General features: G+C 24.6%; 1 protein-coding gene across 1 annotated transcript in view; it reads right to left on the bottom strand.

Moving 5' to 3' along the window:
- Positions 1-26340, bottom strand: part of LOC111634523 (band 4.1-like protein 4A) — a 102962-nt gene that overhangs the window by 16046 nt on the left and 60576 nt on the right. The window contains exons 2-7 of the mRNA XM_023379320.1: positions 20704-20808; positions 20463-20505; positions 19805-19883; positions 15487-15584; positions 13174-13294; positions 11316-11403 (exon numbers count right to left, since the gene is read on the bottom strand). Coding sequence (XP_023235088.1) covers positions 11316-11403; positions 13174-13294; positions 15487-15584; positions 19805-19883; positions 20463-20505; positions 20704-20808 — 534 coding nt within the window. The remainder of the gene's footprint in view (positions 1-11315; positions 11404-13173; positions 13295-15486; positions 15585-19804; positions 19884-20462; positions 20506-20703; positions 20809-26340) is intronic.

Below are 26340 nucleotides of genomic sequence, written 5' to 3'. Positions count from 1 at the left end.
CTCTTACTTGGTTTCTACGATGAGCACAGTTCTTGACACTCCTCTTTTTAGGCTCCATAATATTATCAGTTTCTTTTTTAAATAAAAAGTTCAGAAAAGCACTTACAAAAATTCGGAGAACAGAAATCAACTAGCCCACAAAAAATTATTTAAATGCAAGGCCCAGATGAAATTCGAAATTTTGTATTTAAATGTTAACGAATATCTGATGGGACAGTTAAACTTTCACCTTTCGTAAATAAACCCCGACACAAAACTTAACAAGTTAATACAGGCATATTTGACTAGCTTTATTGAACTAACTATATATTAATTCATTTTTGTATTTTATCACTATTTTAATTTGTTCATTAAACTGTTGTTATTTGTTACCTAGGGTTTGAGATAAGTTCTTTCGAAGTTGGATTACCTATTGCCACATCCATGACTCCACCACTCATTTAGCCCAATTAAATATTCAACAGTAATATAATGATAGTTTCATTGTGAGTTAAGATGTGAAAGTTTATCTTAACTGGGTCAGGACCTGACAGGAGAGAAAATTTTACGATTTTCTTATCTCCAACCTTTAACAAAGCTTTATAGCCATCCAGTGACAAAGTGAGTGGGCCTAACTGTCCCGAAGCCACAGATATGGTTAAGAGTAAATAATATCTAACCTGTGGATTCTCAAAGTTTCAACAAAAATGTTGACTTAGTATGAATTTTATAAGAATTCTTATCCTTTGTATCCAAGTTTACTATCACAATTGATAACAATAGCCAAAGTTTGATTATAATAGGCAGGTTATTCTCAATTTCAAGGTTCTAATTTTATATAGAGTGTTTTGGGATTGTCTGATTGTGATAACAATAGCCAACTGATTACATTATCTAAGATTATAATAAGCAAATTTCACTATGACATTTAATAAGAATTCTTGTACTTTGTAAGTGGATTTTTAAATACACCATTCACATTTATTCCTAATTTATTTTCAAAATAATTTATAACAACAGTATTTTTTACAAAAACAACATTCATTTTAAGATTCTAATATATTTATGTTGCACGAAAGCATTTAACTTACTATATCAAAGTAAAAATAATTTTTTGAATTATTTAAACAAAAAAAAAATGACTGCATGATTAGTAATTAATTAAATTAAGAAAATTAATTAATTAATTATATAAAACCATAATAAATTAATGTTAAGTAAACTTAATAAACTTTTGTTGCAACATAAAATCAAATTTAAAAAAAAAATTAATTTTTGAATATATAAAAGTACAGTATATACAGTGGGCAATCGGTTAATGAACAGTTTGGATAGCGAACAAATCAGATAACAAACACTTTCGTGAAAGATTTTTATGATCGGACAATGAACACTACTGAACAAACATAAAAAGAAGCAACGGAAAATAACGAATACCGATTGATTTTCCCTAGTCTTCAGGTAACAATTCAAAACCTTTTGGAGCACGGGAGATATCAACATCAACGCTCAACTGGATACCAATCGAATAGTATAATATTCCTCTGAATTTTGAAACTCTTTCTTGTAATTCCAGCTTTTTGTTTACCTTTCTGACAAATAATTTTTAGTCTTCAAGAGACTGTCAGACGGGCACTTGTTAAGTTTTGTGTCGGGGTTTATTTACAAAAGGTGAAAGTTTAACTGTCCCATCGGATATTTGTTAACATTTTAATACGAAATTTCGAATTTCATCTGGGCCTTGCATTTAAATAATTTTTCGTTGATTTCTGTTCTCCGAATTTTTGTAAGTGCTTTTCTGAACTTTTTATTTAAAAAAGAAACTGATAATATTATGGAGCCTAAAAAGAGGAGTGTCAAGAACTGTGCTCATTGTAGAAACCAAGTAAGAGATAATAGCCAAGAATGAAAGTGGGCACAAGATGTCTGATGTTGCTAGGCAGTATGGCTTGAACAGGTCTACAGTAGGCACAATCTTAGCTCTGAAAGAAATAAAGAGCATTTTAGAGCTCATAATGGAACCTGAAACTGATCTGACGACAGAAGAACTCCAAGAACTCTCAAATGAAGAATACCAAGAAACTCAGCAAGATGTGTTTTGTTTTGAAAAAGAGGAAGACAGGACCAATGTCGACATCTTCTATTAAAGATCTTTTGAAGTGGGAGGACGTTAGAACAATGATCATCCAAGTTGCATTCAAACCAGAATAAGGTTAATGGGGTTGGAAATCTCTACAGTTACAATACTATTAATTACTTCCAAAAATCTTGAAGAAAAGAGAAAAGCAATTGACATTGGACAGATTCTTTAACCCCCATAAACGGAAAAAACATGACTAATAAAAATGCAAGACTGCATATATATGTATTTTAATTATTATGTATAAATAAACATAGTAAAAAGTTTTTATTTTTTATTTTTTGGAGTCTCCGGAAAGAATTAATCAAATTCCTATAAAAACCTATGGTAAATTGATAATCGGTTAATGAACAAAGTCTTGGAACAGATTATGTTCGTTAACCAATCACCCACTGTACTGATGTATAAATATAACAGCCTTGCTAATCCAAAGTAAATAAGAACAGGATTTTCAGAATGTCAAACCGTTTGCTTAGTAATAAAATGTTGTAGACACTAGAATTAAAGAACAATTACAACTGAGAATATAACTATTTATTAAATTAATTATATATTTAATAAATTTAAATAATTTTATATTGCATAAAATTTGAATTATAACCAAAAATAATTTGACAATATTGTTTCAATTTTATTATATTCATATAAATATTTTGAATTTTTATCAAAGTATAACAATTTAAAAATGTATAATATGTAAAGGATTTGAATTAACCAGGCTAAATTATAACATGAAATTTTATATAGCTTTTATATTTCTTACTTATGACGTCTGTTGTGTCTTTTATGCTTGTTTTGACAGTCAGAGTCACTTGTATTATCACCACCACTCCTTGAACTGTTTTATAAAAATGATTATTAAAATATGAATTATTTTCATGATTAAACATATTGTACATATTTATATATGAGGTAGGTAGGTACCAAAAGTTTCTGACCTAGCTATATTTTAGACATGATGGGAATAACAATGATTAATGATATTATGAGATAGCTCCATCTGTATGTATGACAAATAAAAACAGTTTTTCCTGCCAATTTGCATAAGTTGCTTGGATTCATTTTAGTTAGACTTATTGCATTAATTTGCATCATGTTTGCATCTTGCAGGACAATGCACTAGTGCAATTGGCTGCTATTGCCAAAGTTGCTGCGAACGCGTATGGGTTTGAGAAGCTCGACCATCGACCCTATAGCCCAGACGTAGCTCCTAGTGATTATTATTGATTTCCAAAACTCATAAAAGACTTTTGAAAAAGTGATGAAGAGTTGTAGGAGGCAATTTATGAGCATTTTGCATACAAAACTGCAGACTATTTTTTTAAGAGTATTGATTAAAATGCTAATTCCAAGATGTAATAAATGTGTTGAACTGCAAGAAGACTATATTAAAAAATGACATCATTGTTTTATATTTATAACATCTAAAACATAGTTAGACTGGAAACTTTGGCACTTACCATGTATGGTATTTTAAAGAAATTAAAGAGATCAATTATACAATATTATTAAATTTATAATTGTGAACTAACATATTGATAGAATAAATGCTTACTTTAATAGAAATATTTCAGAAATTGTAAAGTTGTAATACTTTAATTCAAATATTAATTCCTGTTACTATCATATATATTTTATATGATTTTATATTGTATAAAACATTACAGTTATTTTCTGTAATTAAATTTACACACAAAAAACACTGAAAAAAAATCTCAAGGAGAAAACATTTAATATATATAGGGAAATTAAAAACTCCTTGCCAACTGCATTTTTCTAAAAATCTTAACTGTTACTTCAGAATTTCAAAATATACATTTGAAAGCTCAGTTCAAACCTTATTTTTCTACATAGTTTCCAAGACAGGCCAAACATTTTTCCCTCTGTGGCACAAGTTTTTGGATACCATTCTCATAGAACACATTTAGTTGCTTATGCAGTCACAATCAAACCGCTATCTTCACACTTTTATCACTTTCAAAGTGATGACCAGCTAATTCTTTTTGAGGAGGTTAACATGGTAATAATGATAAGATGCAGTGGTATGCCGTCATTGGAAGCTGTGGAAGTGCTGCTTCCCTTGTATTTTCTAAAATATTAATACATATTGTGCGATTATTTTCATATTTGAATGTACTGTANTTTCTCAGCAATTTCCTTAATTGTTTAATTATATTTCCTCTAATTAACCAACCACCAATTGCAAATTGTAAAAAAATTCTCATAATTACAAAACATTATATATTATTAATTCTCTATAAATTATGCTATAAATATAATATTGTAATCAAATTATTTGAATGAATGGAAATAGAAATATCTTTAGCATATGTATAATAACCAATAAAAAAAATTGCTTGCTATTATCATGATAGTTAATCTTAATATGGGAGAAAATGTGAGTTAAAAAGCATCTAATTATTCATTATGTCACTCTTGATTGCCATTGAATAAGATGACACATCAAGGTCAGTGCCAAGGACAATGACCAATGTAAAAATGTATATATAGTGTAATTATTTAAATAGAGAACAAAATTAAATTACTTTTTCATTTNTTTGATTGTACTGTACTTTGAATTACTTAAAATTAATATTTTATTATAACCACATTATGTATTTTATTACAGATTTCTATATGAAATCTGTAATAAAATACATAATGTGGTATAATAATAATGACATATCTGTGAAAAACAACGATAAGATTGCTATTGTATATTTGAATCTAAATTCATGTATGCATATTCCCAATGGAAGCACTGTATTGTCAGCTTCCAAGGCAAAAATATTTGAATGGTGTAAAGCAGGCAATTTACAGGCATTGGCGCACGCACTTTACACAGCACCAACCTCTGGCAGATGCTACACACCATAACGCTTCAATTCTATCCCTTAGCCACTGGTAGGAGCTATTTGACTAAGTGAATTGTTTTAAGATTTAAACAGTAAAGAATATTCAATGTTATTTTTATGTAAGTTTCTTTGCAAAGTTATATTTAATTATAATTTTCTTTTAATTATATTTATATTGACAGATTTTCAGACTTAAAATCTTTAGAATTTTCATCACTTTTAGATGTTAATTTTAAATATTACAAAAAACAATTTTCCCAAGCGAGTTTTAATTCTAGTATATTTTATGAAAAATTTTTTGATTTATATAAAGTACGTAGTGAATCACAATATTTATATTCATGTCCAGACAAGTAACTCTTAGACATAAAAAGTATTATAATTAATGATGATCCGAACAAAGATGTACTAAAAGAATTATATGATTTAACATCATTAATTTTTATGGTACCATCTACCAGTGTGTCTGTTGAGTGCAGTTTTTCAACCACAGGAACACTCGGTTGGAGGAAAGATTGTCGTCGCCAGCTTTGCTTTCAATAGAAAAAGACGTTGATGGAGTCAACAACTAGCGACTTTTATGATTAAGTAATTAACGACTTTGCGGAAAAATTGCCGAATAGAGTTAGTTTATAAAAAATTAAAAAACAAGTTTTTCTATTATTATTTGTATCATATCAATTTGTATTAAGCATATATTATATGTATTTTAAAACTAAAATATATAAATTGTTTATTTTCGTCATTTTCAGTATTTGTTTAAAATTTTTATGGAAATGTGAGGTTCCAGACAGGTCCGAACCATCACGAAAGATGCAAAAAAAAAAAAACAATTAAATTAGAGAAAAATTTATTAGTTTAAAAAAACATAGGAAAAAATCATTTGTAGTCGAATACCCATTGTTTATATCAAACTGCGATGCAGAAATTATAAATCGCAGAAGGAAGTCGTCTTATGATCAATGGAAGATCGAATTCATCTTCGATTTGACTTTCTCGCACTCCAGGTAGGAGTCTTGTTAAGCTTAGTAACGAGGGACCAGCCACTCAGGAAGCGTGATTGAAGAAGAATGACCAATCAAAATGGACGAAAGAAAGAACAGAGATTGATATAATCCTCGACAATCAAGGACACCTCACACTCGGTTAACGTTCTGAATAACCAAAACGCAGTGTGTCAAAGCACAAAAAAAAGCAGTTTCTCAACTATTGTGCTAACCTGTAACCCATGCCACTTTGTACTTAGACAGTGTCCCCGACGCCAACCAATGAAGTCGCCCCCATGCCTTACAGACTTGTCAATGCCACTGAGCCGGGGCCACCTTCGATTGATGATCAAAGAACCACATCGACGCCCAGGATGTCCGAACAGCTGATTGTCCTAAAGCAAACTATTTTGTACATAGTGTATGTTTATTTTATGTTAAAATAAATGGGTTTTATAAGATACTTGTCATCCTTGTCTCCTCCACCACCACACATGTACGAATGGACCATCACCGATGTGCAATTAACTGACTGCCCTGGAAGTCAGCTTTATATATAAACATAGCTTCCCTATCATCAAATGTCACATCATGTCACTGATAAGATGCCAGATTTAGACTGTATGGTGGATGATGAAAAATAGTCTGATCTGGATGTTTGTTGTTCTACTTCTAAACTAGGGTTTATACAAAAACTGGCTTTTTAAAAATCCAGTTTTTGAACCTCAAATTTTCTACAAAACCAGTTTAACCAGTTTTCGAATTTTCAACCCCCCCAAATTAAGATAAGGAAGAATATTTACAACTTATTTTAAAAGATTTTAATTTATTAAATACTGTATTTATAAAAGTCAAAAATATAACAAAATAAAATTGACCGATGTCTACACAAAACTAAACCAACGAGAATGCTAGATTATTACATTAAACTATAAAATTTACTCCATAGAAAACCATAAAGAAAAACGAACGACAATGAATGCCTAAACAAGAGAAGAATTTTGTTTCATTTATGTCACTTTGTTTTTCTGTAAGAAGTCTGTTTCTATTCAAACATTTCATGTCAGTCCTATATAGCTTTATTACATTATATATGAAAAAATCTTGTTATATGCAAAAAATATCACTTCACATGTAATAGAACACAGACTAATTTATAATTGGAATAAGCAGAAAAAGAATATCCTTTGTTATAGGTTACTTACAGTATACTACATTTAAACAAATTTCTTTTCATCTCATTATTAGGAAGTATTACATAAAAATTAACTGTAGTAACAGAAAACAGTCTTCACAATGAAAAATAAGAATAAATTTCTATATTGTAAATATCAGTAAAATGAATATGCGGATTTATATAACATAATCAAATCAATTTAATTAATTTAATATAACATATTTTAAACATAAAACAATAACAACAGTGTCTTCAAATTTAAGATACAAGANAGAAATAATTTAAAAATTTTTTTATAAACATATTTAAAAATTTTTACTAACTTATGGTTGTAACACAGTAGTTATATTCACCCTTGTTGTTTTGACACATTCAATACTTGGCACTCAGTTTACAGGACTATATGATATCAAAAGGAAAAATTACAAAGGAAAAATTACAAAGGAAAAAATTAATTATTTGTATAAATATATTTGATAAAGATAAATTATCTGCATTTGTAGTGATATGTTTTATAATGAATTAGTTTAGTAATTAAATAAAAGTAAGACTTCTTTATGTTGTTTAATTTGAAGGCATAAAACTGCTAAAAGTGTAGGTATAAAAATTATGCAATGTCAATCTCAGTTGTATATTTAACTTACTTTACTTATTCTCATTTTCACAAAATTAGTCATGAAAACGTTTAATAATATTGTTCCTAACTATTGACTATATATTTGACAATCAAACAAACCACTTAGTAATTGGAAGCACCCTGGACTTCATAGATGGCATTACCAGATTTGCTTTAAATATACACATGCTAACTTTTTGTCAAATGTTTTTGTAAAAAAGTGTGCAGATTATTCAAGTAAATATAGTAATTTTTATTTTAAAAATTTATCTTGATTTTTTCCCCAAAATGCAAAATTTTTCCATTCAACCAAATAAAACATACCAGCAGACTGGGGACTACCCTGCTTAAAATAGTCAGCGTGATTACCTACTCTAATAGTAAGCCCTAAATTAGGGCATGTAACTTTCTAGGGTCATTGCTGTGGACTTAAGTGGTCTTAGTATTTAAAGTCAGATTATTATGTGTAAAATATTTTTTTCTTTCATTTACAATAATTTTATGTATTAATTTCTATTGCACTACATTATAGGTTAAAAGCAGAAAATCTAGAGGATACTTACTCTAGCAGTTTCAAGTTTATTTTTCATATTATTATAGTAAATCAATATTGGAAACATTATTCATTAAACTGAAGCCCTGAGAACTGTTCTTGACAGTTGATGGTTTCTGAGTTTCATGTGCTACAGTACTCTCATCAGTAAATGAGTTTAGCTTTATTATTTTTTAATTTAATTCATCATATCCAAAAATTCAAAAATAATATTGAAAGATGAAAATAGAGGATTAAATGGTAATTAGGAATTAAAGTATTATTTTGTTTCTGTGAGAGATAAAATGGCTTGTTTGTGGTTTAATACAGTAATTGTAACAACAAAAAATCCAATGCATGTCAGCATTATACAACTATACATTTTTTATCAATGTAATATCAATATGAATACAACACAATATTCAAAAATTATTTAAAATTTTCTATTTGAATACAATTCTATTCACATTCCATAATGTTTATGATAAAATTATTTTGTAATAATGAAACTACTTGAACACTATTAAATTTAAAATATTTATTTTAATAACTCACATCTTGATTTTATCATCAAAAGGCAATTTTTGATTTGATACTTTTTAAAATAATTTGATTAAAAATATTTTCAAGATAATATTTCTTAATTTATTAAAAATATCTAAAAAATTTGAAATAAAACACAAATGTAAAAACTGAATAAAATAATATTGCAAAAATTATTAATTTGATACTTTTCTTTATCCAAAGCTTTTAGTGATAGTGTTGATCTAAACTTGATATTTATTATAATTATTTTTACTACAGCTTTCATCTAATACAAAAATGAGTGAAGGAGAAAAATTTTACACTAACATCACCAATATATTTTATACTAAGTTATAAATATTAGAAAATAAATTCATTGTTTTTTGTTTCTTACTAGATTAAAAAATTATCTTTTATAGGAAGTATTTATAACTTTAATTCATTCTATGTAATTAAGAAAAAGCATACAATACCAATCTTTAAATTATACATTATGTAGCTTGAATTATTAGCTATAATCAAAGTCTATGAATTACTTTAATACTAATTAATCATAGTAATTTAAAAGGCTTTCAGTTTTATTTTCCATATCCTTATCATTTATTATATTTATTAATTAATCTCAATATTCTCAGATATAGTTATTGTGTATTTTTATTAACATTCACTTTATTCTTTTTCAGTAAAAAAACAACTTTTTTCAAATCAAAAGTTTTAAACTATGGATTTAGAAAATTATAAATAAAATATTGCCATTCAATTAAATTTTTCTCATTCTATAATTTAGTCCTTCAAACTTTTGGTCAATATTCTGATACCATTAAAAATTAAGAGTTTTGGTGGATACTCTATCAGTTAGCTATTCAGTTTTAAATATAGTTTTTGAAGCTGCCATTATTCCTATATTGACAGTTTAATTATTCGTTTTATGAAATCATGTTTTCGTATTTATTAACTATTGAACACAAAGCTGTGTAATTATTAAAACACTTGGCGTTTTCCTCTTTATTCAAGTGTTTTAATAATAACACAGCTTTGTGTTCAATAGTTAATAAGTTTAATTATATTTTTCAAATAACTTAATACTTTATAATATCTTGGATTTTATTGGAGAGAAATTTTATCAGATTTAGGATATATCTTCAATTGAGTTCTCTCAATGCATTCTCTCAATTCATCTTTTAAATGAAAAAATTTTTCAAATCCATTAATAAACAAAGCGATAATTACAAATACATTGCACTAACCTTGTATAGCCTTGCAGTTACTACTTAGAATGTATCACAAACATTTCGACCCATTTGGGTAGAAAATGTTTGTGATATGTTTGTATGCGACGCGTGAAAAAATTTTTCTTTATTTAAAAGATTTCACTTAATAGACTTCATTTCATATAATAGTGTTTCACTAATTATTGATATTCTGTTTTTAAACTTTTGATGTAAAAGTTATAATCAATCTGACTTCATATAAAGTTATGTTCTTTCATATTATTTTTAAATATGAACAGTCTAGTGACATTTATATTTATGAGATTATCTAATGTTTTTACACTTTCATGATGTGATTTTATGTTATTAAACCTTAATAAATGATACTATTTTCTTATTTTTATTCCACCTGCTACAATTGCATTCTTGTCAGTAAATAATTATAAATGAATTTTTCTACAGTATTTCAATCTGCAAATGTATTTAAATTTGAAGTATTATTAGTTTTTGTTGTGCAAACTAATAATAGATAAACTTTCTAATATTATTGCTGGTAATAAAAAGTCAAAGAACTTAATCATAAAAATCAATAATGAGAAATAAATAGTCATTACTGTTGCATATATTTCAAAAATTAAAATTATTTTTTAATTATTATATTGACATAGTATTCAAATATGTTCTAATTTATTAAGAGATATAAAAAAATCCAGCAACATGTTGCTTAACTTTCTTGGCAACATTTGATGGCACCATATTTTATTGAAAAACTTTTTATATTTTTAACTATTATAATATAGCAAAAAGATTGTAGAGTGTAGCAAAAATTTTCAGAGTAGGGATGGGTTTTATAAAAAATTGTAAATGCTCATAACAAGTAAAATCATCATTAAGTCAGATCCTACTCAAGATACACATGACCTCCTTTATCTCCCCACCCCTAGACATTTAATCACCAAAATTTAATAGTATCAATCCCCTTAAACAAACCTCCCTGCAAAATTTCAGAAATTTTTGACAAAAAAGCACAGGGGTTATTTACGCTTCAAATGGTAAACAAAATTGTCCCCCACACATGCACACTAACATCTATACATAAAGAAAAAAAAAACCCCAAATGTTTTGCATTTCTTGACGTTTCAAGGTCCTGCGTCCAAAAATGTAAAAATATGTAAATGGTGATTTTTTGACTGATTGCCATACTATCCCTCTGTTATGTATAAGAGCTGGGAAAGTAAAATTCTATTTTAAGTTTTAATATTTCTAAGATTTTTACAATAATTTTAATATTTACCAGAACTGGGTGAAGATCAACTCCATACATATCTAACCATTTCACACGATCAAGAAAATTCATTTCAGCAACTGCTGGTACTTGACCTCTGTTTAAAATGTAAAATATAATAATTTAGTGAGATATAATTTAAAAATTAAAATATTAAAGTAAAATATAATATAATTAAATTAATAATAATCACTTGTCATAATTAATAATAAAGCAATTGTATAATTTCAAACCTGAAGCAGGTTTATAAAATAAACTGAAAATGTTTGTTATACAACTCTGTGCTGGAGAATTATGTAAGATGTTGATTTTCTTATTAATAATAAAGCAATAAATTTGTTTTTAGAATTCTTTATGAAATTTTTATATTTTATCCATTGTATGTTATATGACTGCAAGTTTTGAAAAAGCATTGAAATTACTCTTCTGTTTCAAATACTTCAAATAAATTTTTAATATAGTAATTTAAAAATAAAGTTTTTAAAGAGTTATTTATAAAATTTTAAATTAAAAAACTTTTTATCAATTTTTATAAACTAGATACAATAAACATGATAATTTAAGTCTCACTCATTACAGGTTTCTGTTAGACTAACATGAAAACACAGTATTTTATGGCTATAAGATGCAACTTTTGTCAAAAAAAAAAAAAAAAACCCGTATTTTATATATGAAATTGCTATCTCCCATAGGCTTATGAATTTCCCAAATGGCATTCAGTAGGCTACAGGAAATCTCTACCGAGACCAACTCTTTAATAAAAATGTTATTGCTTAATTTAACATATTATTAGCTCTAGCTAAGCAGCTTTTACATGTATTTGAATATTTTAATGGTAAATTCTTAAATTACTTCTTTTAAACTTCTCTTTTTCCTCGATAAATAAAAGTATGCATTCTAATTTTATCTTTTTTAACCAAAATACAGTTAAAACAAATTTGGGGCTAAGTGGCTAATTTGCAGAATGGTTTAAATACAATAAATATTTCTTCCTAATATTCTGTGCTGAAATGGATGTGTATATTATATGTCATAAAGTATGGTAATTGATTTTTGACTGTCAGACATATATATAATTCAGTTTTGTAAGAATAGTTCAACTGAATTGCATTATTAAGAATCCACAGCACCACTAATTGATCAAACTATGTTTTATTATACCTGAAAATAGCAAATTAATTGAAAACATTTGCATATTTGCTTTTCACCTACTGGTGTTTTAATTAAAGCAGTTTATATATTATTTTTCTAATGTTTAAAATGTTCATTGTTGTAATATATTACTTTAGACTGATTTATATTGTAAGTTATTATTACTTTAGAATTTTGAAAATATATAAACAAAGGAAATTTTGATATTCTTTTAATTTATGAATGTAATAAACTGTTTATGTGATATACAGTGGAAACTCAATTGCTTGAATTTGATGGAACCTTTCTGATAAATGAAATTTCAGATAATCCAAAACTCATCTGTTTTGTGTTTTGATTCATCAAGCACTGTGCATTTAAAGTTTCCTAAACTATAAATACTTTAATACAATTACTGTATTTGAAAGTAAATTAATTTACCCAAAAATCTAACTTAATATTATGTATATGACCTATTTTTTCAGCATATGTAGTGATGTAGTAATTTCCAATTACATGGAGAGTTTCATCTCTATGTAATTATACTCTATGATATACAATGATAGTTGTCCTATTTTTTTTGGGGGGAATTGTTTTGGATAATGAAGAGTTTCAGATAACTGTAATTGTGTTTCTACTGTAATTAAAAAACTATAATAACCATAATGATAAACTGTTAATGTATTATTAAATTTATTTACAACTAATAATACAGTATATAATATTTATAACATACACAAGCCCTTTATGAATTTCAGCAACTTTTGCTTCTAATTCTGGAGTTTGGTTGTTTAGGAATCTGAATTCTGAAATATAACCAGGTTGGTGTCTTCTAGGATCATAATCTCCCAATTCAGCTATAAGAAATATATGATTAAGATAACTATTATAAATAAAATAATCAAAACTGATTCATCAAAAAAGAATTTAATCTACATTAAAGTCTATTAATCTCACATTAACAAAGTAAAAATTTTTAAAATGACATTTCATTAACTATATCCTGTTTTATATATATAATATTCTATTTTAAATATTGTTATACAAATTATTTACATTATTTTAAGCAATACTTAAGTATTAAGTAGTACTTCAAGTTCTTTCGTTAAGTAATACTTTTCTTTATTTTATATTAAAACAGAATTGTCACTGTCTCATTTATTCAGTTTTGCATGGGATAATCAAAGTTTATGATTTTCATTGATATTATATAATGCTATAACAATTCAAACAACAACAGAAATTATAAAATTAACAAAAGTAATATGGGATGAAACATTCTATAGTTTATACACATATATTGATTATCTATTAAACTTTATATAACTAATAATGATTAACTATAAATTAAACTACATATATAAAGAACATAAGATGCATGCTTTTGTGCCACCCAACTGATAAATTGCATGCATACTGAAGATAATTGTCTGTACACAATACTTATTATTATAAATAAATACACTACCATATCAAGAACCAGCAAAAAACACTCAGATACTTTAATGAAAACAATATTTTCTTCTGTTTTCAAACAGACATCATCAGCATGAACTGCTTACATCATTTGATTTAATAGATGTGGGTTAATTGTTTAATGATATTTAATATATAATTATTTTTTTATGTTTTATTTTGTATTTATTGATTTAATTTTCTTGTATTCCTTATTTTATTTTATGTGTGATCACTTTTTGTATTTTTTAATATTTCTGAACTTATACATTCAATATTATTATATTTTATGATATATTAATGTTCAGCTGGTTAAATTTTAATTTGTATTCTAGAACATTATTTTCCAAAAAACCGTTGTGGCAGTCCATTACATAATGTACATGAAAAAGGTTGTTAAAAACATCTGAAAATGTTTTAGTTATTAAAATTTTTGCTGCTTTTTCAAGGTTATTTGAGTGTTTGTTATCTTTGCAATGGTAGCTGTGGATTAGCAATATTAGGGTTGCCAAAAAACCCAATTTTTCCAATTTTGAACACTTGTCCTAATTGGAAAATTTATATTGTGGTCTATAACTATAACATAGGGGCCTTTTTTTGAAGTACCACCATGTTGGTAGTGAATAATAGTCCAGAATATCCAGATACCATGCAACATTCATGGTTCCATTGATAACAACTAACAGACTGTTTAATAGCAGACTCCTGTGTTTAATAGGAGTCCACTATTAAACAGACTAATTGCTATTAAACAAGTTGTTATCAATGGAATTTATTTTATCAGCAAGATAACACAATCAGTCATACTGCCCAGATTCTAATGGAGTGGTTTGCAGACATGGGAAATAAAAAATTGCATTGGCCAGCCCAGAGCCCTAATCTCAATCCTATTCAGTAACTTAAACTCAAACAATTGTCAGATTACATTGGTTTCTATTATTGCTACTAATTACTAATTAAATGTCAAGTAATCTGGCCTACAGCTAAGTGTTAGATTCCTTTTCTTGATAAATTTAATAATTATAATTAAATTAATGTTTTAATAATTAATTTAAAAGAAAAAAGTATAGAAATTGATAACTAAAGAAAAGTGCTACAGATACTTGAAATGCACATCATAAAAATGTAATAATCTTGTTGCATAAAGTCAAGTATTGGTCTTTTATAAGAACAAAGAAAGATATTTAAAACAAAAAAAAAAAAACTAAATTTTCTTCTTTTTTGAGTTAAAATTTACATACGTAATTCATTAATTAAAATTTATTTATTTAATTAATATGATTATTAAATTGAAATAAATGTCTAATTAAAATCTAAATATTCCTTGTTACATGTATTTGTTTAATTAAAACTTTAACTAGTTAAATTTACCAAAGTTTAATAAAATAAAAAGAAAGTTTTTGACTTGATTAGAGAATTATATTCATAAATAAAATCAATTTTATACAAGTTTCAAATGTAAAACTTTACAATTAAATAAATACATTTCAATAATAATAAATTTTTACAGATTATTTTTACATAAGGTAAAACCATATAGCAATCTTCATAAAGTTAAAAAAAATTTAAAATTATATTAAAAATAAAAACTTACACTGAACACTTAGAGCAAATAATTCTACTGTGAGATCAAATGAAACTGGTAATCGACCTTGTAATATATCTTGTTTAATTTGCAAAAAAAACTGATATCTGCAACATAATATAATAAATCTATATTATAAAACTGATAATTACATTTCATATAACAATTTGTTCTGTATAAATAATAAATTGAAAACAAATCACATGTTATACATATATAATTCTTTTAGAATGATCATTTGCATAGATTCTCATATTTATATCTAATATACAAAAATTTTATAATATCTGTATGTTAGATATAAATATGATTTAATATAAATCTGAATAATTTGGAAAATAATTGTTATCAATCCACATTCCTATTTCTGTTTAATATTTTCTCTCTCATCCTTAAATATAAGCATTTGTCTGATCCTTCTAATAATGATATAATATAACAGAGTTTATTGTCAATAAATCTTCTGTAACACTGCTATGAATTTTGTGCATATGCAACATGCTCAATTAAAAAATCATATTTGTTTAAAATTTTATGAAACATAATTATTTATGCTGTTTTAGCATTATTTATATCTGTTTTTCCAAGTGTAAAAATTAATTTTACACTTGGAAAAACAGATTAATATATGCAGTGATGTTTATTTTCTTATAATAAATATATATGCCCTTAAATCATGTTTTAAATAATATTTCAAATAATGTGACCAATCCATTTAAATTATTTTTGTCTTTTAAGTTTTTATTCACTGACTATTTTATCATGTATAAAGTAAAAATTTAAACAAAGTTAAAAAAACAAAATTAATCAACATTTCAAAATCAAAATTACAATTAAAACATTTATATTCAATTAAAAAACATTTTCCAAAGTTAAAAATTCGACTTCATCAATTATACAAAAAAAAGTTGGAAATTTTTCTGTTTGGATGTTAGTATGTGTGTGATATGATTTTGTTAACCCACTTTGAAGTTTAATAACTCCCACGTGTTTGTTGAAAATTTCTGAAATTTTGCATGGAGGTTGATGCTATTAAATTTTCGTTGTTAAAGGTTGAGGGGGAGATAGAGGAGGGTCATGTGCCAAATCTTGGATGGAGTTGGATTTAATGATGATATTTTTCATCATTATCCTCAAAATTAAGCTTTTTGCCACTTTATAATAAATAATATAAAAAGTTGTTTTTTAATAAAATTTCATAACAGATGGCACCATACAAATTTTAACTTTATTGACAGAAATTTACACAATTTGTTACAAAATTTTTGTAATATGTGTTACTATATAAATTTGTGTTTGTATAAAATATTTATAACTGCCCCTGATATATAAAATAATAATGCAAAAGTTTTTGTTGATAATTATTAAATAAAAAAAGAGAAACAAAAATTACAATATCAAGACATGTTGGAATATATTGTTTTGAGAAAGAGAAAAAAACCTAAGACTTAATATAATAATAAAAATATAATCTGTAGTGTACACCTGATAATTTGTCTACTGTTTAACTCATAGTTACATAATGCATCTCTTTTCCAGATTCTTACAATGTTTTAATATAATGACAAACTAAATAAAGATGAATTACAAGATGAACAACTTATCTCTTTAATTTGTTTATAATAAATAATTCATCATCTTTAAAAAGTGATGAATTATCCACTGTATAAAAATTAGATATTATTACAATAATTTATCATTCTAAAAAATAGCACTCTCTAGTTTACTGTAAAAAGACTCTCATTATATACATATATATGTAAACTGATATAAATTGTAAACTCTTTTGTGGCTGTCAAATAAGGATATGTAGCTGTATTTTATAAAATGGAAAAAAAAGAGTTTTCTTCTTAGCAAAAATAATGTTTAATTGTTTTTACTATTTTAAATAAAAATACTACTACTTTGTCTTCAATTTTAATTAAAATAATAAACATTATTTGTTTTAGAAATTCAAATTAAGTTATGTTTTTAAAATTGCAAGACATTACATAATAACAACACAGCAGTAAAAATTCTTATACAGTATTCTGTTCTTATTATAAAATTCAAACATTAAATAGGTGTTATCACATAATATATGATAATATTACATAATCTGTGATAATATCTATTAAATATCTCTTCAGTTTGTATTAAAAAAATTTTCAACTCAAAACATTTTTGTTTTAAAATATTTTTAATAGTATTTAAATAGAGAACAAAATTAAATTACTTTTTCATTTATTGTACTGTAATTATCTTTAAACTAACAAAATTAAAAACAGAAATCAAAGTGCTATGTTGGCTATAAATTTTTTATAGATATAATCTGTTTACTGTAATCATGGATATCAGCTGTTTAAATGTTATATGTTTTAGGACATGTCAATTCTTTAACTCATCATGCTTTGCAATGAGATGAGTTAAAATATATGTATAAAATGTTGCTCATTGTAACCAGAGTATTGGTTGTTGCTATTAAAATATAAATTTTTGTCTATAATTTCGTATCTTCTATTATCAGGACTTATTATACTGACTTTACAGATAATGCTACAAAGTTTTACAGAAAACAATTTTTTATTTTATTTAATATACCTGTTAAATTGTTTTCTGTAAAACTTTGTAGCATTATCTGTAAAGCCAGTATAATAAGTCCTGATAATAGAAGATATGAAATTATAGACGAAAATTTTTATTTTAGTAAGAAAAAGGACATTGAGGCATTTTAATTAAATGATATTCTTTGTGTCTAATCTTTCGGTTTTTGTGTTAACTATACACAATTCCTTTTTATTTAAATATACATACATGCACAAATTTACATTGTATTAATATTTTATATATAAAATTAAAAAAAATAGCTTTGCAAGAAAAATAGATAAATGTATTGATATATCAATAGTTATTCAATATTTGTTTGATTTTATAGAATCATTTGTGAATGAAAGTTTTAATGAAATGTTTAAAATCTGAAATTTGATTGCAGAATGAAATATTGACATTAATTTTACTTTTTAGTTTAAGCAAATTTCTCAGGCGTATGAAGTATTGTCTAATCCAGAAAAGAGAAAGATATCTATANAAAATTCCTAATAATTAATAAAAAAAATTTGTTTTTAAATTCTTAACTAAAAATTTGTTAAGAATTTAAAAACAAAATTTAAACTTAAATCCTGGAAAGAGAAAGCAGAACAAATCAAAGGAAATCTTTTTTTAAGTAAAAATGCTTTAATTTTCAATCATAAGTATTTCAACAAATATACTTAACATGCAAATTTATTAAGTAAAGTAATTGTTATTCACAGCAAAAACTTTCCACAAACCATGAATTTTCTTATGTTAATAAAATAATTTTCTTATGTTAATAATTAAATTTTCTTATATTAATGAAAAGTATTTTGAAAGTAAAAACATTTTCTCAGCAATTTCCTTAATTGTTTAATTATATTTCCTCTAATTAACCAACCACCAATTGCAAATTGTAAAAAAATTCTCATAATTACAAAACATTATATATTATTAATTCTCTATAAATTATGCTATAAATATAATATTGTAATCAAATTATTTGAATGAATGGAAATAGAAATATCTTTAGCATATGTATAATAACCAATAAAAAAAATTGCTTGCTATTATCATGATAGTTAATCTTAATATGGGAGAAAATGTGAGTTAAAAAGCATCTAATTATTCATTATGTCACTCTTGATTGCCATTGAATAAGATGACACATCAAGGTCAGTGCCAAGGACAATGACCAATGTAAAAATGTATATATAGTGTAATTGTCCTTTCTTGTTCAATATAAATCTATTATTATGTTTCCTCTTAGAGAAGTATATTTATTTTTAAGTTAAATAAATTTCATATAATAAAAATTATCATATAAATTTGAATAAATTATTTAAACTTTATATATAAACAGAATTTATAACTAATCCATTAATTTTTATTAGAAAATAAGGTAAATAAATAATGAAGTATAATGCTGCATAAAAATTTTAGAATATATATGTATCAGTACTAACAATAGGACTAAACCATAATTATTAATTTAAAAGTTTATCAATAAATTTTAAAGAATATAAATTATTATTAATATCTATATTTCAAAAAATTTTTTCAACATTTTTGTAATTTAATTTTTATTACCACATTTCATTTTGCTGTTATTGTTATAAAAATTAGCAATCATATTTTGTTTAATCTTTCAAGTAAAAATACTTTGTAGTATATTATAATAACTGTATCAGCATGTTTAATCAAAATGTTCTTTCAATATCAAAATTAGTCATATTTCTATATTTGAAAATTGTTATATCAAATATATATAAAATACCTTGTAATCTCTTCAAGTAGTTTACATGGATCAGAAGCATAAAATTTTACACCAAAATATAAAGTGTATGAATCAGCACCTAAATGAAAAGTATTTTTGATTCAAATTAAATTTAAAGAAAAAACTTTATTACATATTTAATGAACATTTAAAGCTTTTATTAACTATTATTTAAAAATTGAAATAAAATATTAAAAATAAAGTTTTACTAAAAATTAGTTTAAATTTTACAAATATATAGTATAGCATAAAATAAATAATATATAGCAAGAGAAAATTTATTGAGTGCCAAATATGTTTTTTAAAATTTATTGTCATAATTTAAGTTAAAATAAATAAGATATTAAATATAACATTTTCAATAGAAAGCTAATCTAATTATTGCTACATATTAAATATGTTAACAATCAAATACATTAGATTTTGAGTAGGTAGTACTGTACATCTGTCTGTCAAAATCATGTATTCATAACCACACCCTATATATAAAAACTGTAGGTAGAACTAGTGATTAGTGAATATGACCTCCATTCTACATCTTGATATACAATATTTAAATATTTAAACTTAATAAATTTCATATTTAGTAAATTTAAAATATTAAAAATTTGCATTATATCTAATTTTCCATAAATATTATGCACAATGTTATACTCACCTTTAAGTTGTTTCCTAAGTTTTTTAGTCGTATCTAACCAATGCTATAAAATATTTAAAAATTATTATTTGCTTTAATTAATATAATTTTCTTTTTATTATTTTGTAATTGTCATACTCTTTTTTATTAGCATTGAATATTTATATAATTAATTAAATTAAATAATGAATTACTTAATGAATTATATGATATTCTGAATTATTTGTGTTTAAAATTTTAATTATAAATTTTCTATACATACAGTTTGTCCATTAGTGTCTATGTAGCGTAATCCAAAATAAGCTGTTTCTAATAAATTCAAATGCTTGAAGACAATGTCTAATAAATCTTGCCCTTTAAAAGCATCCTATAAATAAAAATAATTTTATAGCTTTCAATTGATTACATTTTTATTCTTAATAATTATATACCGTATATATGTTAGATTCAATCAAAATTAGATGAAATAGTCAAACTTTATATTTATAAATATTGATATAAAATTTTAGACAAATGAATATTAATATCAATATTGAGATTTGTATTGAGATTCATTTGATATAGTTATAAGTGATAAATTTTGATATCTAGAATATCAATATTGATACTGCAAACATATATTGATTTTGGTTTGATTTATTGATTATTGGCACAGCAGTATACACCACTATGTTCCTGTTTTTAATGCTTGATTGTCCTTAATAAAAAATGTTTAAAATCATGTGTTAATGGTACGTGATTTCACATGATATCAGTTATGGGAAATCATATGACATGATAACACTTGACATCAAGAGATATCACTTGTTCTCATCTGTTAAAATGTTTTGTATATTTTTGATTTTTGAATGTTTGACTGAATCAATTAATGTTACTTGACATCATGTTCAGAAGTTTTTGAAAATATCTTAGAAAAGATTTTATTGTTAATTAAAGATTGAGGCCATCCATTAATTACATATACAGTTTTGAGTCACCTTTGACCACTTTCCTGTTGTATATAATAATGTACTTTTCACAATATCCCTTCCTCCCTTAAAATATACACTTAATTAATGGACAGCTCTATATCTGACTTGTATAAAATTGTTTAATTAACAATGCATTTAGTATCATTTGAAATCAATCAGAAACCATTTCAGAAATGATATATACTGATATCATGTCTGAAATGATTTTTGAACAGTTTCAAATAACATGATATATCACTTTTAATCATTTCATCACTTGATATTAAATGATATCATGTCTTGTCATTTCATTAATTGAAAGTGTCCAAACACCCCTTCAAACATGATATCAATTGTTTAAAATAATGAAATGATATTTGATTAGTGGTTCTATTCAAAAATTGATTCTACAATTTTATTAACATGACAATATAATATTACCAATTTATAGATCAATAAATAAATAAATTTTAAAAAATAACTGAAGTTCAATCAGGTTTAGATCCTATTTTCATTGATTCTGAAATATGTCCCCTACTTGGTTTGTAAATGATATGGTACTCCTATCTTAGATCAGCCTACGAGTTTTCTTCTCTTCAATAGTTTGAGATCTTTTTTGAGCTCTTCAGTTTTGGGAACAAAATTTCACTTAAAGTCAATATTATAACTTTAACACTTAGTTTGGTTGGGTTGCTAAACATTCTTTATTTCAAAAGACAATTCTTTTTTTTAACTAAACTGTCCTTGTCCTTTATTGAAACAAGAAAGGATGCAATTTGTTCTTTATTTTTATTTCTTATTGCCTGTTTTTTAATGGTAGTGATGAATCTTCACACTGCTATATGCCCTAGCCTAAACCTATATGCAATAATTTATTTAAATACATTTATTTGAATAAATAATGTATTTGATGAAATTATGTGAATTCCATATAATTTCAAATAAAGTTATTTATTAATGTAAATAATATATAACATTATTATTATTCTCTGTCTAGAGAACATTTATCACAGAAATTAAAGCTATTAGTAAGCCATAAGAAAATCTTGTTAATTATTTGATTTTTGTATATCAACAATACAATTTAGTTAAACAACAATAATTTTTTGAAAAATTTCTTCTTTATAATATAATAGAACAACAATTAATTATAGATAAGAGCTGATGCACTTTTATCATCCATAACTCTATTTAAATATTCAATAACAGTTCCAAAAATTTATTCTGTCCTATTTTGGATCATAACCTTGAAAATAAAAAATTAATCTTTCATTTAAATATCAAGTTTTTCTTTAATGACAGCAAAACTTGTTTCTCATCCAAAGAAAAATACTACACTAATAATAAAGGCAAAGCCAATAATTTCTCATACATTTTTAGTGAATTTACAGTTTTATAATTTTTAAGTAATGCAGCAAACATTTAAAATAAAAAAATTAAATAAAATTTTTTTTATAAATATCTTAAGTACAAATTATAGTGGTCTTTATAATAGAAACATTTGTGTGTAACTTAAAATATAATATGTAGGCTTCTTAATAAAGAAAATATTACGACAATTTTGATAATTATTGATGTAGGAAATAAGGCAATTATACTAATCTGAAAAAAATAATAATAAAATTACTGTTTAATAGAAAACTTAAATTTGAATTAAGTACTATANAGAATGATCATTTGCATAGATTCTCATATTTATATCTAATATACAAAAATTTTATAATATCTGTATGTTAGATATAAATATGATTTAATATAAATCTGAATAATTTGGAAAATAATTGTTATCAATCCACATTCCTATTTCTGTTTAATATTTTCTCTCTCATCCTTAAATATAAGCATTTGTCTGATCCTTCTAATAATGATATAATATAACAGAGTTTATTGTCAATAAATCTTCTGTAACACTGCTATGAATTTTGTGCATATGCAACATGCTCAATTAAAAAATCATATTTGTTTAAAATTTTATGAAACATAATTATTTATGCTGTTTTAGCATTATTTATATCTGTTTTTCCAAGTGTAAAAATTAATTTTACACTTGGAAAAACAGATTAATATATGCAGTGATGTTTATTTTCTTATAATAAATATATATGCCCTTAAATCATGTTTTAAATAATATTTCAAATAATGTGACCAATCCATTTAAATTATTTTTGTCTTTTAAGTTTTTATTCACTGACTATTTTATCATGTATAAAGTAAAAATTTAAACAAAGTTAAAAAAACAAAATTAATCAACATTTCAAAATCAAAATTACAATTAAAACATTTATATTCAATTAAAAAACATTTTCCAAAGTTAAAAATTCGACTTCATCAATTATACAAAAAAAAGTTGGAAATTTTTCTGTTTGGATGTTAGTATGTGTGTGATATGATTTTGTTAACCCACTTTGAAGTTTAATAACTCCCACGTGTTTGTTGAAAATTTCTGAAATTTTGCATGGAGGTTGATGCTATTAAATTTTCGTTGTTAAAGGTTGAGGGGGAGATAGAGGAGGGTCATGTGCCAAATCTTGGATGGAGTTGGATTTAATGATGATATTTTTCATCATTATCCTCAAAATTAAGCTTTTTGCCACTTTATAATAAATAATATAAAAAGTTGTTTTTTAATAAAATTTCATAACAGATGGCACCATACAAATTTTAACTTTATTGACAGAAATTTACACAATTTGTTACAAAATTTTTGTAATATGTGTTACTATATAAATTTGTGTTTGTATAAAATATTTATAACTGCCCCTGATATATAAAATAATAATGCAAAAGTTTTTGTTGATAATTATTAAATAAAAAAAGAGAAACAAAAATTACAATATCAAGACATGTTGGAATATATTGTTTTGAGAAAGAGAAAAAAACCTAAGACTTAATATAATAATAAAAATATAATCTGTAGTGTACACCTGATAATTTGTCTACTGTTTAACTCATAGTTACATAATGCATCTCTTTTCCAGATTCTTACAATGTTTTAATATAATGACAAACTAAATAAAGATGAATTACAAGATGAACAACTTATCTCTTTAATTTGTTTATAATAAATAATTCATCATCTTTAAAAAGTGATGAATTATCCACTGTATAAAAATTAGATATTATTACAATAATTTATCATTCTAAAAAATAGCACTCTCTAGTTTACTGTAAAAAGACTCTCATTATATACATATATATGTAAACTGATATAAATTGTAAACTCTTTTGTGGCTGTCAAATAAGGATATGTAGCTGTATTTTATAAAATGGAAAAAAAAGAGTTTTCTTCTTAGCAAAAATAATGTTTAATTGTTTTTACTATTTTAAATAAAAATACTACTACTTTGTCTTCAATTTTAATTAAAATAATAAACATTATTTGTTTTAGAAATTCAAATTAAGTTATGTTTTTAAAATTGCAAGACATTACATAATAACAACACAGCAGTAAAAATTCTTATACAGTATTCTGTTCTTATTATAAAATTCAAACATTAAATAGGTGTTATCACATAATATATGATAATATTACATAATCTGTGATAATATCTATTAAATATCTCTTCAGTTTGTATTAAAAAAATTTTCAACTCAAAACATTTTTGTTTTAAAATATTTTTAATAGTATTTAAATAGAGAACAAAATTAAATTACTTTTTCATTTATTGTACTGTAATTATCTTTAAACTAACAAAATTAAAAACAGAAATCAAAGTGCTATGTTGGCTATAAATTTTTTATAGATATAATCTGTTTACTGTAATCATGGATATCAGCTGTTTAAATGTTATATGTTTTAGGACATGTCAATTCTTTAACTCATCATGCTTTGCAATGAGATGAGTTAAAATATATGTATAAAATGTTGCTCATTGTAACCAGAGTATTGGTTGTTGCTATTAAAATATAAATTTTTGTCTATAATTTCGTATCTTCTATTATCAGGACTTATTATACTGACTTTACAGATAATGCTACAAAGTTTTACAGAAAACAATTTTTTATTTTATTTAATATACCTGTTAAATTGTTTTCTGTAAAACTTTGTAGCATTATCTGTAAAGCCAGTATAATAAGTCCTGATAATAGAAGATACGAAATTATAGACAAAAATTTATATTTTAGTAAGAAAAAGGACATTGAGGCATTTTAATTAAAGTTGTTGCTATTGTTATCTTCAGGTANGTCCAGAACTTATGACTGAAACAAAATGTCATCTAAGTTGAACATAAAAAATAATGGCAACAATATACTGTATATTGTAATCAGTTATTGTGCATACATAAAAGCTGGCCTTCTCCAGAAAAAAACCCAAGTACAAATAAGTTTTTGGAGTCCCAAAAAATTTTTCAATGATAAAAAAAGCCTACCATATTTTCATTAAAAAATAACAACAAAGAAAATAAAATGAAAAAATAAAAAAATAAATGTATTACAAGAAATTCATTATCTTTGTAAAATTTATATTTAAAAATTCCAATATTATATAAATATTTGACCTCTGTCATCATAGTCTGGTCATATTGTGTGACAATGTCATTTTGTATAAACAAATAGGAATCTATTGCTTTTTTACTTCACATAGGGCTAGATTTATGAGCTGGCACCCTAAGCACATGTACAAGGGCCTCTGGAAAAATGAAAATAAAAAAGAAAAATCAAAGAAAAAGTGAGGAATGATTCAGGAAACAAAATACAACAAGCTATATTTATAAATACCATATAAATTTAAAGTAGAGACTGCTACTGCTTAATGAAATTTGCACAGGCATTAGTTGTTACATGGGTCTCCACAATCATGACTATTCTGGGATTACCCATAAATAAATCTGTCTCTGACTTACAGCTCCTAGCACTTGACACATGACTGTCCACCTGTTGAATTTTAATTTCTTTATTTTTTACAAATTATATTTTGAAGAAATGCCACCTCTAAAAAAGTGCCATCC

The sequence above is a fragment of the Centruroides sculpturatus genome, unplaced genomic scaffold (assembly GCF_000671375.1).
Source record: "Centruroides sculpturatus isolate CEXI.00-Female unplaced genomic scaffold, Cexi_2.0 scaffold901, whole genome shotgun sequence".
NCBI lineage: Eukaryota > Metazoa > Arthropoda > Arachnida > Scorpiones > Buthidae > Centruroides > Centruroides sculpturatus.
This window is presented reverse-complemented; position numbering and strand designations above follow the sequence as displayed.